This window comes from Acanthisitta chloris, unplaced genomic scaffold (assembly GCF_000695815.1).
Source record: "Acanthisitta chloris isolate BGI_N310 unplaced genomic scaffold, ASM69581v1 scaffold8450, whole genome shotgun sequence".
NCBI classification, from domain to species: Eukaryota; Metazoa; Chordata; class Aves; order Passeriformes; family Acanthisittidae; genus Acanthisitta; species Acanthisitta chloris.
Genome location: NW_008649918.1, coordinates 132,621 through 150,592, shown reverse-complemented (window position 1 = coordinate 150,592; position 17,972 = coordinate 132,621). Strand labels below are relative to the sequence as shown.

The 17,972-nt window shown below is 37.8% G+C and overlaps 1 protein-coding gene across 1 annotated transcript in view; it reads left to right on the top strand.

The window, feature by feature from the left end:
- Window positions 1-17,972, top strand: part of NAV3 (neuron navigator 3) — a gene marked incomplete at its 5' end in the record, with an annotated part of 183,941 nt that overhangs the window by 158,336 nt on the left and 7,633 nt on the right. Inside the window, 10 exons of the mRNA XM_009078194.1 lie at window positions 16-36; window positions 1,204-1,376; window positions 4,994-5,147; window positions 8,047-8,221; window positions 12,494-12,591; window positions 13,169-13,264; window positions 13,572-13,740; window positions 14,456-14,691; window positions 16,647-16,801; window positions 17,708-17,779. Of these exons, the coding sequence (XP_009076442.1) occupies window positions 16-36; window positions 1,204-1,376; window positions 4,994-5,147; window positions 8,047-8,221; window positions 12,494-12,591; window positions 13,169-13,264; window positions 13,572-13,740; window positions 14,456-14,691; window positions 16,647-16,801; window positions 17,708-17,779 (1,349 nt within the window). The remainder of the gene's footprint in view (window positions 1-15; window positions 37-1,203; window positions 1,377-4,993; window positions 5,148-8,046; window positions 8,222-12,493; window positions 12,592-13,168; window positions 13,265-13,571; window positions 13,741-14,455; window positions 14,692-16,646; window positions 16,802-17,707; window positions 17,780-17,972) is intronic.

Genomic DNA, 17,972 nt, shown 5'->3' with positions numbered 1-17,972 from the left:
TCATGTTTCTGCAAGGTGAACTCTAGAGGAAGTGAGGTGAATATAAACCATGGAAAAGTTGGCATGCGTCTATAAAAAACCCTATCTTGGCATGATTGCTATTTATTTTGGCAGTAGGCTTTTATACCTTCTAAAACCAGATTATCCTTGTATGTCTTCTCAATTTGTTTCTATTTATTTAAATCTCAAAATCTAGGCTATAGAAAGGGGAGTGTAGCCAAAATCCATTTCTTTCTCATTAGGTATCATGAGCTGGAAAGGACTCACACAATGTTTCTCTGATCAGTGGTCACACTCCCCACTCTCCAAGTATACCACAAGAATAACATGTTTGAGTATCTTCATTTTTATAGAGGAACCAGTTGGTTATTGAACTGGATACAATTTTGATCAGAACAGCTTTCTGAAAATAAAAACAAAACCCATATTTTTCTAAGATGAACAACTTCTGTATTTAGACAAAGGTATCAACAAAAGGGCGAGTTAAAATTTACTGCAGACTAAACTGTTGTCATCTTGGCTCCTGAAATAAATGGCTCTTTGGCTATTCTGTCCCTTTTCGATACTGGATAAAAGCTTCTAGAGGGAAAAGGCAATGCTTGTACATTCAGAGATCTTACCACTCTAAAGGAAACTGCAACAAACAGCATATACCTTTCAGCTAACATTTTTCTCAGCAAAAAAACAAAGCAAACATCATGTCCCAGTTTAAATGTCTTGCTTGTGTTCCAAATGATAGCATTTGCATAGTTTGACTATTCAAACTTTTAATGGGGAAAGTAAATTGGCAAACACAGTAAATTGCAATTCTCTTTGGATTTCAGCATTTAGTAACAGCAAGTTCTGTCTGTACCTAGATGCAAAGTGGTTATTTAAAGCCATCTCTTGAAGGGAATGCCATGGGAATGGGATTCCACTGAGGTTGAATGGCTTTAAATGAACACTCCTCTCCCATGGCCGTACCACTCGGTCTTGCACTTTTTCCATGGCATTACTTTTGCACTGCGCTGGATTAATGAAGTGAAAACAAAGCACTGTATCATATTTTTAGAGATACTGTGTTGCATATATTAATACCTTGCTTCTGTATACTGACCTCAGGCAGTGGCTAGGATGGCATCTGCAAACTAACTCTTCAAAACATGAGCTGCACACAAAGTCCTGTGACAAGGAAAATAATCTTTCTCTGTGTTTGTTTTCCAGCTAAGAAGCTCTTTCAAACAGGCCTTTGGAAAGAAAAAGTCCTCCAAACCTCCTTCCTCACATTCGGACATAGAAGAGCTGACAGACTCCTCACTTCCTTCCTCACCTAAATTGCCCCACAGCTCAGGAGAATGTGGCACAACATCAATGAAACCATCACAGTCAGCCTCTGCGTAAGTGTCTCTCTTGGCAAATCTTTCTTCCCAAAGGAGATGGTCTATGAAACAGACCTCCTCCAGCATGGCCATTTGCAGTTCAGAAACCACTGCTAACAGCTGTAATCTTTTAATCTTTACCTCCATCCATTTGCCAGGCTTCTTGTGAGCTTCACTCCATTTACACACTACTTCTCCAGCAGCTCTTTGTTGGGCTAGTCTCTCCTCCTTTCAGTCTTTACCCAAAATTACTTGGCTGTACAAACTCCAGATGCATATCCAAAAGCTTATGTTGTGCTTTCCCTGCACCATTAGCAACTTTATCATATTGACTTAGTAAAGGCTGAATACTACACTTTCCTTTTTTTCATTGCATATGAAAAATGTCTTTTTTTTTTTTCAGGTAGCTATGAATTTTTGCAATATACTCATCCCTTTCATTATTACTTGATCTACTTTGTAGATACTAATTTATATACTTTTGAATCTATTTTCCCTCTCTTATCAGCCTGGACTTTTTTTGTGGGATTTTACTCTTATATTTTATTCAAATCACCACCCTTAAGGTTTCAGGACAGAGAACAAGTCATCAGTCAACAGCTGTCCCATTTCTTCATTATTTTTTGAATATCTAATATATTCTTCTTACAGAGTTCTCAGTTCTTATTTATATATTTCTGCTATTTTTTTTTGTTCAGCTAAACTCATAACTCTTTCTAATTTGGGGAAATCAACCTCTTTGAACCAAAAAATTCATACTACTGATGCCAGTCTTACTTTGCTTGACCTGACAAAGAATAATGAGGTCACAACTACTCTTCCTTAAGGCACTCAGGGAATTCTAGTCTTGTGACTGATTACTGAGCTTTATAATAGAATTAGTCTGTGTTAGGTTAGGTGCCTTTTATGATTAAGTTTTTATAGACTCTAATGATTTTTTTATACTGGGCTTAGGATTTCAGCACCAAATATTCCCTCACAACAAACCCCTTCAGAATAGAGGTTTTTCTTTCCTCAGATTGTGTACAGAGTTGAAAGAAATAATTCATCTAGGTCTCTGTAGTTTTGTTGGATTATTTTATAGGGAGCTCATATTTTTACAGTTTCGGGCACATGTGCATTTTGGGAGGAGGATTTCTAAATGTTTAGGACACTTCTGTTTGACTTATTACCAATTTAAAAATCACCTTAAGAGTGAAAAGTAAAAGCCTTACTAGAAAATGCCTGAACTTAAACAAAACAATTTTATTCTGCAAAATTAATTACTCATGATTCACAGATCTGCTCTCATAACCTTATCCTGTCTCCTTTCTGCCAAACCTGCTCTTTTCTCTGTCTCTGGATGTAGTAGTGTTCCCAGAATTTATCAAGGGAAAAACCACACATCTACTCTTTCATCCCAAGCTTCCCATGGTTGTCTTGTCTCTGAGCTTCAACATGCTAAATTCTGTCCAGTTCACAGCCTTCTGGTTCTTCCTCCACAACATTTTTTAACAATATTCTTTCTGATCATATCATTACATTTTTTTATTATTGTGCCCTTTCTACACAGGATCACAGAGAGATTACATACAATTTGTTTAGATTAATTTCTTTGTCCATTATACCGATAATGTCACTTGCTTTGGAAGGCTCAGTTTTCCATTGCACAATTTAAATTCCTGACTCCTTCAAGACTTTTGATGAATTGTCTGTTCAGAGATCATGACACTCCTTCTACCTAAAGCAATGTCTTGATTGCAAAATTCCAACATTGCAACAAAAAGGAAAAAGTAAGTCTTTCTAATTCCTTGGAACCTTCATCTGAAGTCTGATCAGACTTCTGAGTTTCTTTCTGTGACTGCTCAGGAATGCTCACATCTTTTTACTTTCTTCTGATGAAGTCTCATCTTCTTCTGTGTTTGAGAGCTCTGGAATCTGCAAAAGAAAATTCAATTCATAGTTTCTGCTTCCATTCTGTTTACCTTAACGGAGTTGAGACAGCTTTTTCCTGTTTCTTACAGAACCATAGCCCTGCGCTTTGCTTCATTTTTGTATTCCTTAAAGCTCATCAAGGTCTTTTTGTCCATACCTTCAAAACATGTACTTCAAAAAAAGCCAAGAAGAAACTAGCCAACAAATAGATACATGACTTCCCAGTTCTCCAAGTTGTTGTGTAAGATAACATATGTAAATAAAATTTCATTTCTTATTTGGTTTGCGTAGGTAATGGGCACATCAAAGCAACTGTATCATAATATATGAAAAAAATCTTAGGATATGCCCTTATTAATTTTCACTGACATTTAAAATATTTGTGTATGTTGTGAATGATATTCATGATTTTTCTTCTTCAATTTGACATATTTTTTATTTACCATGAACTACTTCATCTTCCCTTTGCTTACAATTTCTTTATATGTTTTCTTGATTGGAGTCTCATGTTCTAAACCATTGCCTTTACTTTCTTCCAACTGCATCTGTCTAATACATGTGTGTGCAGGTCACCTCTAGTCTGGGCATCAAAGAAAAGGCAAAACAGTCACGTGGTCTACAAGCATAGATCCCGGTAAAATTGAGTGTGGGGCATGGAGTTGTATACCCAACTGCTGACCTGAAGAGTGCTGCATCTTCTTTCCCAAAATGCGTTTGCATGCATTCTGGCAATTAAATGTTGACCTTTGTTTATTGTTTTGTATATTAGTGGTAATAATCACCATAATAATACTTACTTTTATAAAATATTTTTCATATTGAAATTGTTCTGCAAAAATTAACTATTTATAGTGACAGTAATAAAGAACAAATAACATTTCATCAATTCACTGGAAATAATCCTTAGTGTAACAATGTAGTCAAAATTCAGTGTTCTGTTTTCTATTGATGGTTCTGATGATGATACAGAAAGATTGATGCAGTCTGACATGAAAACTGGACAGTTGTGGGTCCCTGAGCCAGTTAGGTTTTGATCTTTACTCACAGTATAATGGTTTTTTTCCTTGAAATTAATGTTTGTGAAAAATAACCACATGGTAATTACTTTTAATCCAGTCTTTAAGGAAAAAACACAAAACCAACCCACTTGATTTCAGATACCATACATTACAATATGGCAGATTATAGGAAAAATGTCAGCCATCACAAATCAAAAACATTACAGATCAAAATCTTCTAAACCATGAAGTCAAGAACTGTCCTTTTGTGTACTGTTCCAAACAGAGAAAAGTATTGATGCTAGCAAATAATAAATACCAGCAGTGCAGTTTAATCAGCATACTTCAGTTCTGACTGTTGCTTTGTAGGGGAATCATAAACCTTGCACCAAAGAAATTTTGCAAATATAAAGTCAAATTAAAACCAATGGGTGATACACACTCAAAAAAAGTACCTGAAAAGTAGTTAAGAATTTGTTTTTCACCATAGTGAACTAAACTAGAGAGTTATAAAGCAAGTGATAATTTCATCTGGAGAGGGCTTTTTTTCCCCTTTCTTAATTTGCAGTTTGAGCCTTTTCATGTTTCTTTGATAAATTTCTTTCTCCACTCGTAGGTTTCACCAGCAGCAAGCATTTTTCTGTACTTTGATATTTAGTAATGATGCTGCTTTGGGGGGACAACCTTCCTTTAATCTCCTGCTTGTTTCCTGCTCCTCTTTAGGATCTGTGAGTGCACAGAGGCAGAGGCTGAAATTATTCTTCAGCTAAAAAGTGAGCTGAGGGAGAAGGAGCTAAAATTAACGGACATTCGTCTTGAAGCCCTCAGCTCTGCACACCATCTGGATCAGATTCGGGAAGCCATGAACCGCATGCAGGTCAGTGCAGTAACTCAAGTCATGACAGAGGTGCACACCAAAGGTCTGCCTGGTGTATTTCCCTTCCGAAAAACTGTCGATATCAAGTAAATTGCTTAATTGACCATACATCTGAAGGATGAGTATGATAAGTGTTCACCTTATAATGAAGATTTTATTAGCTTTTATATTATTAGCTAAAATGTGTTTAAGAGATATGGGGGAAGACATAATCCCTGCCCAAAGGATATTCATTATCTAAACGCTCTGACTGCGGAAAGCAACATGACAGATAAGCAGATCAAAAAGTGATTTCCACAGAGCTTTAAATCCTTGGGCCATGGAGGGTTGTATGTGCATACTCTCCCATCATTCCTGATTCCGAAGCCAATCATGGCTTGCTGAAACAAAGAATGTAAAATTGAATTACACTATTCAGCGTCCTAAAATTTTGCTACGTTATTTTGTGACACTGATCCAAATTCTTCCTGAACACATTTATCATCATAAGACTTTCTCTTTCATGAGGCTGAAAGGGTGCTAAAAGGGTGTCAGTGTTCTTCAGTGGAGCACAGAGCTTTATGGGACTTGACTCTCTTGCCTGTATACAAGTGTCTAGTATGATGCTGGGTGCTCAAAAGTGTCTGCAACATCAACACAGTATGACATAGGTCCTTCAGTAGAACTGGACCCTTCTGAAATGTCAGGTGAGATACCTAGGTTGTCCCTGAAGGCATTATAAGTCTATATTTGGGGAACAGAATCAAGGCCATGGGTTAGGGGCTTAAGTTGAGATTAGGACAGCTACATTTAGAAGTCTAGATATGACCTAGGTGATAAAATTCTGTTGTAGTCATTTGAGTTTTAGTCCTATAATAGTGTGGTGTCCTATAATAGCGTGGTGTCCTAAAATCATCCTAAGATAGTTACAGAGGGTGAAATTGAATTGTTTGAGCATAGGCATCTGTTGCTGTTTGAACCAGACTCAAGTATTTGCCTCTGCCCAGGACATGTAGGTTTAGTATTCTACCCATGGAAGATCATGTTTGCACTGTCACTGGAAACCCGCGTTTGCAAAGCTGAATCCAGCTCAGTGGCTTGTCAGCTGAATTGCTCTGTGCTGGGTGCTTAGGTCAGGCACTTCAGGCACTTTTGTATAACAACGGATTTCATAGCTGCAGATTTGATATGCTTGATGTTTTTTCTAGACCTCTTTGTTCATACCATGCCTATAACAGTCTCAGCCATACCTTTAAACATCTGTGGTACCTGCCATCCTCATAGGTACTCACACCACTATGTGCCAACATTGCTGTGGGATATTTGGCTGAACTTCAGTTGGGGGGAAGAATAATCAAGAAGTGTTCCATAAATATGGTTTCAATTGTCCAGACATAAGGAAAACATTTGATCTCAAGCTACTAAAAAGTTTTAGGAACTGTAAGGAATAGAACACAGTTAATTGCAATGGTCAAGAATGTGGAGACTTATCATCTGATTGCAGTCTTATACTGGGAAACAAGTGCCTAAACCAGGTGAACTCCCTAGAGAGAGGAGTCTGCTCTAGTCACAAGCCTCCAAAGTCTGAATTTAATCAAATCTGGGCAGAGGCAATTTGCTGAGATGCTGTTGCTAGTAATCACCACTTCTGATGTTCTCCCAAAAGAACAGGCAGCCACCTTGCAGTTGCCAAACTCTGGGATATTTTTAAGAATTGTCAAAGATTGGTAAGGGGGGAAAATAGGACAGGTGGGAGTGATATACAAATACTTGTATATTCAAAGCACCTTATAAACCTAAAGTTCAGATGAATGGAAGTCTGCTAAGAGCTGTGTAATTAATCAAGTTAAATTGCAGAGTGGCTGGAGACTGCATGACTCATTTCACCATAGCTCCTGATTTGAACTCCAGGCTAAACTGGTGCACTCATCTATTTCCTTCTGTCACTATTTTGATGGTTTGTCCCTTCTCTTCCACTGTCTTCTCACCTTTGCCTCTGTGATCTGATCTAATCTTTTTTGTAGCTGTCTCATGGGGTTTTGTGATGCTACCCCTTGTGTTTTCACTTGTGTAATGTAGCTGTATAGACTTCATTAAAAAAATAGGACTTTTAGCAGGGTGTTAGTGAATGTGGAATTAAATTTGATGTGCAAAACCGTCTGCAAGAATAAGCAGTTGCTTTGTACTGTGCTTCATGAAGCAACTGAAAGCTAGATTTAGCTGGTACCAGGCTGTTCTCAGGCTAAGTTTTCATTTTATTATTGTACATTCAATAATCACTTGGCACCACAGGGGATTTAGCTAAAAAAAAATTCCTAGTTGTTCCGATTCATCTGTCACTGTATGTTTTCATCAGAGAGTTTGCTCACCATTATGTGAACAATGCCATGTTTGACTGATAGCAAGAAGGGTTATGAAACTGTTAAACTATTCAATTTCTAATTGTTCATTTTTAATTTAATTTGTCTGTGAAGCTGCTGCTTAAATTTTACATTCAATGGCAATAGTAATTTTCTGTGACTTTAGAAACATTGACATATCCAGTAACTTTCTTAACTGACCGTTACCTAAGGTATTTGACCATAGAAAGTAGCTTAAAAACCAGAAACTTCTCACTGCACTTACAATATGGTCAACTACACAATAAACACAGAAGCTTGAAGCTTATGTGGTTTAGGAACTGTCTTGAGGCAAAAACTAAAGCAAGGTCATTGGGGGTTTTCCCTTCATTTAAGAAGTGAAGGCAATCCAGTTTTCACCAGCTGTGTTATACCTCTGATATATAGTGCTACATACTGCTGTGAAAGTGGTAAACCAGTTAGCTTCTTCAGGGGAACAGCAAGCACCGGAATATCCACTCCCAGTGGTTTTCCAAAAGATTAACCTACTGTGTTTTTGTGTTGATTTCTTTTGTAAATAGAATGAAATTGAGATACTGAAAGCTGAAAATGATCGTTTAAAGGCAGAGACGGGAAATACTGGGAAGCCTGCCCGACCATCATCAGAGTCATCAAGCAGTACATCATCTTCTTCATCACGACAGTCTCTAGGACTATCTCTGAACAATTTAAATATCACAGAATCCGTTACATCAGGTAAACATATTTTGGTCACATCCATGCCTCAGCAGTTAGTAAGAATTTCTTATTTTCACCCTCTAAATGGGCCACATAGGAGAAGCATGCCTGAAAAGGCAAGCTAATCCAGAGCATCTCTTGTCTAGAGAAGGGCAATGAAACGAGTCTGGAAGGGTCTGGAGTGCAAGTCCTATGAGGAGAGGCTAAATAAGCTGGGGTTGTTTAACCTGGAGAGGAGGAGGCTCAGGGGTGACCTTATCACTCTACTCTCTACAACTACCTGAAAGGAGGCTGTAGCCTAGTGGGTTTCAGCCTTTTCTCCTGGGCAGCTATGATTCTATGAACTAGTGACAGGACAAGAGGACATAGTCTTAAGATGTACCAGGGAAGGCTTAAGTTGGACATCAGGAGGAATTTCTTCAACAGAAAGGGTGATTAGACATTGGAATGGACTACCCAGGGAGGAGGTGGATTCACCATCCCTGGAAGTGTTTAGGGAGAGACTGGACATAGCACGTAGTGCCGTGGTCTAGTTGACATGGTGGTGTTAGGTCATATGTTGGACTCTGATCTCAGAGGTCTTTTCCAACCTAATTGATTCTGTGATTCTATGATCCTGTGAAAATTAGAATGTCTCATATCACTCATATTAACATTGAATATACATTCACTAATGGAAATCAGGAAGAATTTTCATGATCATGTACGAAAAATGTAGCTTTTAGAAGCCTCTGAATAGTAGTAACAGGCTGTTCTCAGTTAGATGAGACCATTTTTCAATGAGGTATAGCTAGTTAGCCTATGTTGGACCAAATCACCATTTATCACAGGAGCCAAACTACACCTGACTTATTAGGCACTCCCATTGTCTTCAGTGAATGAAAGAAAGCAAGCAGAACTTTGGTCCACATCCTAAGCATTAACATTTGACTATTTTCCATGTCACAGAGTTTATGATTATAAGCCTTCTATAGTTGTTTTGATAACCTAGCCGAAAAACAGAAGTGGTGTCTGACATTAGAACCAGGAGTAGAGCAGGAGCAAAGCAGCATTCATTAGCATGGATGCCACAGAAAGTATAACACAGTCTCTGGAAGTAATAAAAATGTGTCTAATAATTGTCGAAAGAGTCTAGGCAAGACTACAGCTGGAAATGTGCCAAAGTGACTGATTATAATTTGGATTGGCAGTTACTTTTATTATCTTGCCAGTCACTGATTACATGGATAGATGAACATTTTTTCTGGTTAATATCAGATTTTGTATGAAAATCAGTATATTTTTAATCTGCATTCCAGCTTTTTGCAAGGTTTAACTTTTAGCCTGGACGAGCCTGAACTGGACCTCAACATACAATGAAGTGTTGCAAAAACAGGGAGAAAAAATTTAAGTGTGACTCCTGCTCACACATCCACACAAATTTAAAAACAAAAAAAAAAATAACCAAACAAAAAACCTCCATCCAAACAACAATAACAAAATAAATTTAAAAAAAAAAAACCAAACAAAAAACCTCCACCCAAACAACAATAACAAAATAAATTAAAAAAAAACACCGAAAAAACCCCACCAGCCTAGAACAGATTTTTTTTCCATATGGTGATTGTAGAATATCTTTCACGTGGAGCAGCCATTAGCACTATGTCACTATGTCACTTGGCACTAACTCTGTCCAGATGCAGGAATAAACATGTAGGAGGAAGAGCAGTAGGAGGAATTTGAAGAAAAGGAGGAACTACTGGATGAGAATATGATGGGTAAAGAGGAATGGAGGAAGAACACAGGAAAGTGAAAGATAAGATAAAGAATGAAGATTAATAAAATCAGGAGGAAGTGTTTAGCACAAGAATAGAAAAATATAAAAGCTGGAAATAAAAAAGAGGAGGGGGAAGAGGAAAAGGAGAAAAGGAGCAGGAGAAGGAACAGGAAGAAGAACAGGATGACTGGGTGAAGTGGTTGGACTAAAGGGTCTTTTCCAACATAAAAGATTCCATGACTCCATAAGCTTTATATAATTTTCTGTGTTATTGGTTCTAAATGTTTTTCTAGCATGCAAAGCAATTAATTTTAGTTATAAGAAATTGAAGAAATAAGGGTGCCTAATGAGGAGTGGAGGATTTCATTTGATTATGAATCCAGAATTTTTGATCATTGTGATTATCATTTTGTTGCTGTGCCAGAGAACTTGGAAGGGTGACAGCTTCCTACCAAGTCTTGTGGGATTTCTGCAGCAGCTGGAGTACTATTGAGCAAAAGTCCCTGTGATATGGAGAGGTTAATCATGCTGGGGACTAAACTGATAAAATTGTGGGTTTGGCTCTTCATATTAGAAAAATGCCATTGCACATTCTGGGATACCAGTACCGCCAAATGACCATGGTCATCTGGAAATAACCAGCTATCCATTGTTATCCCTGGAAAAGCTGGCAGCCCACGGCTGGGACAGGGGCACTCTCTGCTGGGTTAAGAACTGGCTGGATGGTCGGGCCCAGGGAGTCGTGGTGAATGGTGCTGCATCCAGTTGGTGGCCGGTCACTAGTGTTCCCCAGGGGTCAGGTCGGAGGGTTTCAGTGGTGGACAGTAGTGCCTTGTTATCTCGGCAGCTAGAGGGTTTCCGAAGGCATCCTGTGGCTCAGCAAGCTTTGAGGCAATCAACCAAGCCTTTGCCACACCATAAACCATCAAGGCCAGGCAACATCAAAACAAACATTTCTTAAAGGTCCCTTACACCTCCAAATAGGTGTGAGTGGCTAGCTGGGAAAGGGCTTGGTGGTTTCAAACACCCCTATTTCAATCAGTCACTGGAGCAAGAGCAGCAAACAAGGACCAGTACAAGACTGGTCCAGTGTGCCAGAGCTCAGACAAGAAGTGAACTGGAGTTACCACAGTCTGCCTAAGAAGGAGACCTGGCAGGGGTTAATTGAAACAATTAGCAACACCAGGAAATTAGAGCCCCCTGGGCAACTTCTCAGTCACTTGTGTCAGTGAAAGAGAGAGCTCTTACAATGTGGAATTTTTCTCTAGCCATGGAGTGATTCCTCATTCCTAAAGGCTTAGAGAAGAATGTGTTTAAAGGGCTACACAAGGGTCATTTGGAGACTGAAAAATTTCACAGGGGGATCTGTTAAATTCAACAGAAAACCAAAACAAACAAAGAACTAAACAAAAAAACCCAGGCGTTTCTTTATCTGACCAATTTAAAAAAAAAAAGCCAATGAAATCCCAACAGCAGAAGCTGCTTTCTAGATCTGGGTGTAAGACTTATAATATATTCATTAAAATCATATCCATAAGCCTACTTTGGTGTTCCTTTGAACAAGCGACTGAATCTTACTGGCCCCTCATTTAATTTGGATGAAATCTGACCTTGTGCAGACTGTGTCATGAAGTCAATGCTTTTCTTCAATCACCACAATAAGAACGAACAGGATTTAGGGTAGCGAATTACTGTGCTGGCCTTTGAAGAAAATGCAAATCCATAATCTCTCCTAATTTGAGAGCTATCTTAAATGTCTAACAGTAATATCTCTCAGAGAACTTCTAGAGGAAGACAGCAGTTTTATCACTTGCAATAAACTGCAGGCTTAGCCTTTAGTAAAAAATCCGTAGTTTTGTTTTTTTCATTTTAGGAGTTAATGAAGAGGTAGAAACAGAGACACAGGGCCGATGAGAGTTACTCTTTACCTCCAAGACAAATGAAGCCTTTCCTTAGAGGAACGGCTGAATACAAAGTCCCATATTCTGGAGGAGTCCAAAGTGGTTTTCTAATGTATATTGTTTGTAAACCTGTATTGTGAGGGTACAAAAGACTCTATCCTTGCCGTATGTACAGAAAGTAAAGTAATTATGTGGAAAGAGAAATTAAATGCTATTTTACTTAACAGCAAACATATCGATGCAAGGATTTCTTTTTTTCTCTCGTTACATTTCAAAGGGCACAACGAGTGCCCAAACACATAAACTTAATTTAGTTTTAAAACAACATTGTTTTGTGGACATGTGGCAATTTTGAACAAGTTTTAAGAAGGAAAGCAAAGACAAGACTATAGTGCAAGAATTTATTTATTTATGGATTCCTAGTATTGCTTCAAAAATTGACAAATTGTGACTTTTCTCCATCTTCAACAGAAATGGTGACTTAGAAATAAGTATAGATTAGAACAATTGCAAGTTGATGTGATGGCAGCCCTTCTTTTTAACCAAAAATTCCTTTGAACAAATATTGAACTGATGATGTGAACATAACTGATATGGTTTGTTAGATTGATCACTTCCCTTCTTTTAATGTAGATATTTTGTTGGATGATGTCACTGATGGAGCACTCCACAAAGAAGGTCATAGTGTGAAAATTTTGGTCACTATAAACAAGGGCTATAGTCGAGCCAAGGTAAGCGCATTACCCATAGCTCAAGTTTTTTCAGTATTTTAAGCCAGGAACTGAAGGGAAATATCCAAAAGATAGCAGCGCTGTTCTCTGTCATCCATGCTCAGTACAGTTAGGCACTCCCCGCAGACTAATGTCATATGGCTTAGACACTACCAATTCTCAGTTTAATTAGCAGTAGGATGTTCTGGGACTTGCAATCCCCATTTGAAAGTTATTATATATTAGATCTATGCCTTGAACAACTTAGGGTGCAACTATGAATATGCTGCTGAGATAATCAATTTGGAATTGCATTGTCATGTTTCCATATTCAGTGTTACAAAAACTTATAAATACAGTGCAACTTTTATTTATATTCATCTCTTTAAAAAGACAAATGCAGTCAGAGCAAAATAAGATACTGTATTTCATTCTTTATAAATACCATCTATGCTTATTTCTGGCATAGAGATCATTGGCAATGTTGTAACATCACATTCTAAATAATATTCTTTTCCTTCATGTGGAAAATTATGAAACTTTATAGAAAGCTAATCAGCACCAGTTTAGTCCAGTTTCCAAAAATCTCTCTTTGCAGGATCAGAAACCACATGCGTATCTGATAGGATCAATTGGAGTCAGTGGAAAAACAAAATGGGATGTTTTAGATGGTGTAATCAGACGTCTCTTTAAGGTAAGACACTGAAAAATTAGCTCAAGTATTATTGCAGTTTAATTTTTCACTTTAGAACATTTCTATATTCTTTGGGTTGTCTATCCAAGTTTTTGTTTTGCATCCGTTTTCTTTACATATAGCTAACACCACTATTAAACTTTATTCTTAATGTCGATGTTCTTTTTTTTCATGACTATAGGCAGTTCTCTATTGAATATGACTGCCAGAGTCTTCTTGTCAGCTGACTTCCCCAGTATCAAAATATTTTCCAAACTGCTTTCATTCAGTAAACATTTCTATGTCTTATGTTTCCATATAATTTCAGGAATATATTTTCCGAGTGGATCCAACTACTAGCCTGGGTTTAAGCTCTGACTGCATTGCTAGCTATTGTATAGGGGATGTAATTAGAGCCCATAGCCTAGAAGTGCCTGAACTGCTGCCTTGTGGATATCTGGTTGGAGATAATAACATCATCACTGTGAACCTGAAAGGTAAAACTTCAAGAATATTTTTGCAGACAGCGTTCTTCACTGCAGTTCTCCATCCTTTCATATTTATTCTTCTTACACTTGACCTTTCTTCTTACATTTTGTCTCCAGTTCCAGGACACATTTATCACATACACTCTCTGTACGACATTGTATAATACCTAAAGCAGTGCAGCCTTTTGAGGGAAATATAAGAATATCTCTGTCTTTCCCTGTCTGACTGCTAATTCACAACAAATAGTAGTAAGAAAAGCCAACCCCAAAACAGAGATTATTACGAGAAATATTTATGCCTTATCCAGTTCCGTGGGAAAAAATTCTATACATTTTAAAAGCTCTAGGGGTTTGCTATTGAAGGGGAGAGGGAGGCCTTCAGAAGAACTTTACATACATTGATGTGACAACTGGTAACCCTTGTGGCTGTCACTTTGACCTTTTTTTTTGTCATAGTTGCCTGTAGTGTCTGAAACACATATCTTTGCCTCACTGAGGGTTCTATTCACATTTACTTTGATTTCATCTGTCCTACTCATCTCATCTCACTACTACTATTTAATATTTCATTCTTTGGAAGGATATCAACATTTCCACAGTCCTTGATAGGAATGTATATTACCTTGCTTTGAGCATAGCACTGATGCTATCAGGTGCTGGGCCAAACCTATGCCTGCCTCAGCAAGAATGAAGACAGGCCATTTTTCTTTTATTTTGTTTTCAGGAGTGGAAGAAAACAGTTTGGACAGTTTTGTGTTTGACACATTAATTCCTAAGCCAATTACCCAACGGTACTTTAATTTACTGATGGAGCATCGCAGAATTATTCTGTCAGGACCCAGTGGCACAGGAAAGACCTATTTAGCTAACAGGCTGGCTGAATATATTATAACTAAATCTGGCAGAAAAAAAACTGAGGATGCAATCGCAACTTTTAACGTAGATCACAAGTCAAGCAAGGTAAGTTACAGTCAAAAAGATAATCTATTGCCCAATTTGTAGTGATGATGCAGAGCAGATTCTATTAATTGATGCAGCGTTTTGCTGCTCAATTAACATTTTTTCCTACAAGATTTCAGTCTTCAATCCCAGTCATTTACAGGGACCAAATCTTTCTGTCCTGAACAAATCATGGAAGCACTGTGAAGGAAGTTTTCCCTCTCATGAGGAAACCCACCTGAAGGATAGAGGCAGAGTCAAATTCCTATATAAATTAAATTTTTGGAGTGTCTGTAATTCCTTCATCAGAAAGTTGGATATATAGTAATACTAGTGTAACTTGTTTTTTTTATGATGGTAACATCAGCCTTTGTTAGCAAAGATTTCAAAATGGGGATTTTGAATTGCTGTCTGGGGTTCAGCCTCTTAATCAGCACTGGATAAATACAGCTGTCATGGTTTCTGGTGTTCATCAGTCAGGAAGCTGACCATACTGAGCTTGCCTCATGCATCATGTCACATTCACAGTGATTTACATAGCTCAGATTATCAGGCTTCTAGCATGACTACTGTGCTAGCCACAGATAATATTATTCGCTTGCTGCTCTGTATTGGGTATACTCCTAGCATGGTACCCAGGGAAAAGGAAATGAAAGGATCTGCCCAGAGCTTTCTGATTTCACAGAACATAATGAATGCTACACATAATGTAAGAAGGAAGAACACACAGATCCCAAAGGGGCAAGAGGACCATTCCAGTAAAAAACCCAACTTTTCACTGTGTTTATAGAGAGGATTTGTGATGCCATTTACTTTGACAGGGGATGTGTTTGTTTTATTGTTATACCATATGCATCTATAATGAAAATTGTTCCACAAAAGAGCAGACTTTTGGATTTCTGGTAAACTGCTTGGTCTATTTGTTTTAGAGTTTGGCTGTTGGTTTTTTGGTTTGGTTTGGCTTTTTTTCCCCCTTTTTCTTTGTTTCTATCAAGGTTTATATTGAACTTTTGAGTTTGTAGTACAGAAAGAAAAAGCAGCATTGTGAAATAGCAAGTGTGTTTGAATAATACAGATGGTGCTTTTCAATGGAAGAAACCCATAATGTTCCCCTAGAGACACCTGATCATAAAAGGGCAAAGAAAAATCTATCTTGAAATTAAAAAGGATTTCATGTTCCCATTAACAAAAAAAAGATTCTGATATCCCTGATCCAGAAAGTAAAATGGCAATAGAAATGTTGTCCATAATACTGAGCATTTCCAACCCTAACAAAATTAGATACCTCTAGAGATAGAGTAAATCTTGACTAGCCCAGATCCTCGAGGGCAACAAAATGTTGACAAAAATGTGAAATGTTTTGATTATAGAAAGCTCTTTTACTCCAGCACTAAACAGCATCCAGACAGCTGACAGAAAAAAAAAGAATTTACATAACAAGTTTTACTATGAGGCATGATATAGTATCCCCAAAAGGGCAGGCAGATTTTCAGTGAGAGTGATAAATGAAGATGACTGAAAGAGCAGTTCAATACACCTAAATTGTGTGATAGTTTGGTGGGGGTTTTCTGGTATATAAATATGGCTTTCATAAGAACGAATATTCACAAATTAATGTGAGTATCTCTGTCCCTTGGAAATAACATATTTTATTGCAACATATTTTCCTCTGCAGATATTTTATCAGGAGGTTTCTAAGGAATATATCCACCAATGCAGAATGCTTCAGTCATTTGCCGATGTTTAGTGCCTTTGTCTTTCCTTACATGTGGCTTCAGTGTTGCCCTGTCTAAGCAGCCTATCTTCCTGCATGTGCAGATCCAGCTGAATGATCCACAAAGAAGAAACTCTTTAGCAGTTGTTTTATGTTTCTGAATGGTTTTTCCACTGTAATTACATCTGTGGTCTAATCAGGTTAATCTTTTTGTTTTGGTTTGGGTTTTTTGTTTGTTTGCTTGTTTTTAATTCTGCTGAAGGATCTGCGACAATACCTAGCAAACCTAGCTGAGCAATGCAGTGCTGACAACAATGGTGCTGACCTCCCTGTCGTCATAATTCTTGATAACCTCCACCACATCAGTTCATTAAGTGACATCTTCAATGGTTTCCTCAACTGTAAATATAATAAATGGTAGGTAGTAGCTCTTCTCTCTCCTTTCGCACACCTCTTGCAATTAAAACAGTAGAAGCTCTTTCTTATTTTTCAAAATGTCCCAGTGGAAACCAAGTCTCCCATAGGCTGTCTGCAAAGCCCTTGTGTGCTTCAATAATTGTAACCCTCTTCAGCCAAGTACTTAGTAGTGTGTTTCACTTCATTTACATGACTCTTATGCTTCTCAGTGAGATGTAAATGTATGACAATATTTAAGAATGTACTTAAACACTTGACTGAATTAGGGTCTTATCCTTTGCACCCTAACAGACTACACAAACTCATTAGTACCATGAGGACAGCATATGGTAGAGTAAGAATTGCACTTTGTAATAATGGAATTTGGGATAAACCATACCATGCAGAAGCAGCCAAATACCTAGCAGACTTGCACTTCCCACAGTTTTCCTCTAGCAGTGCAGAAGTAGAAAGTTTGCAGACTGTCCTTTATTCCCAAGCAAGATTAAAAATAATGTTTTCTGGAACTTTTACTGGCCTACAGCATTGGCTATTTCTACTATAAAAGTGCCATCACAGGGACTTCCCTTCATAAAATCATTGCATGCAACGTCTTACTTATGAGATTCACTGGCTTCTGAAATTAAAACTCTAAACCTACTGCAAAGTTAGGAATTACATTAAGAGGGTTGCCTCATTTATTTCTTTATTACAGATGAATGCTAGTAAACTACAAATGTGCAGAGAGGGAAATCATACAAGAATAAACATTTTTACAAGGGCACCTCAGAAATATTTTAAATCTAAGACTACAATACATCCAGAGTCCCTTTTGAAATTGGCCTAGTGCAGATAAGAAGAAAGAATATTCTCTGAATATTTGAATGGATTCTCCCTCAAAAAATCCTCCTGCTCTTCTCTTTTCAGTCCCTATATTATCGGAACCATGAACCAGGGAGTTTCTTCTTCACCAAATCTGGAGCTGCATCACAATTTCAGGTATATTCACTCTGTATTTACTATTGCTGTGTTTGCACAGCTCCCTGCTTCTCAGACCAATTCTTTGACAAATATTCATCTTGTATCTCATCACAGTGAAGTACTTTAGTTTCTGTGTCTCTCCTCTATTGATGGGTCTCTGAATGGTGTTGGGGAACGGTGAAAGTAATAAGATATTGACTGGCACTTCTAG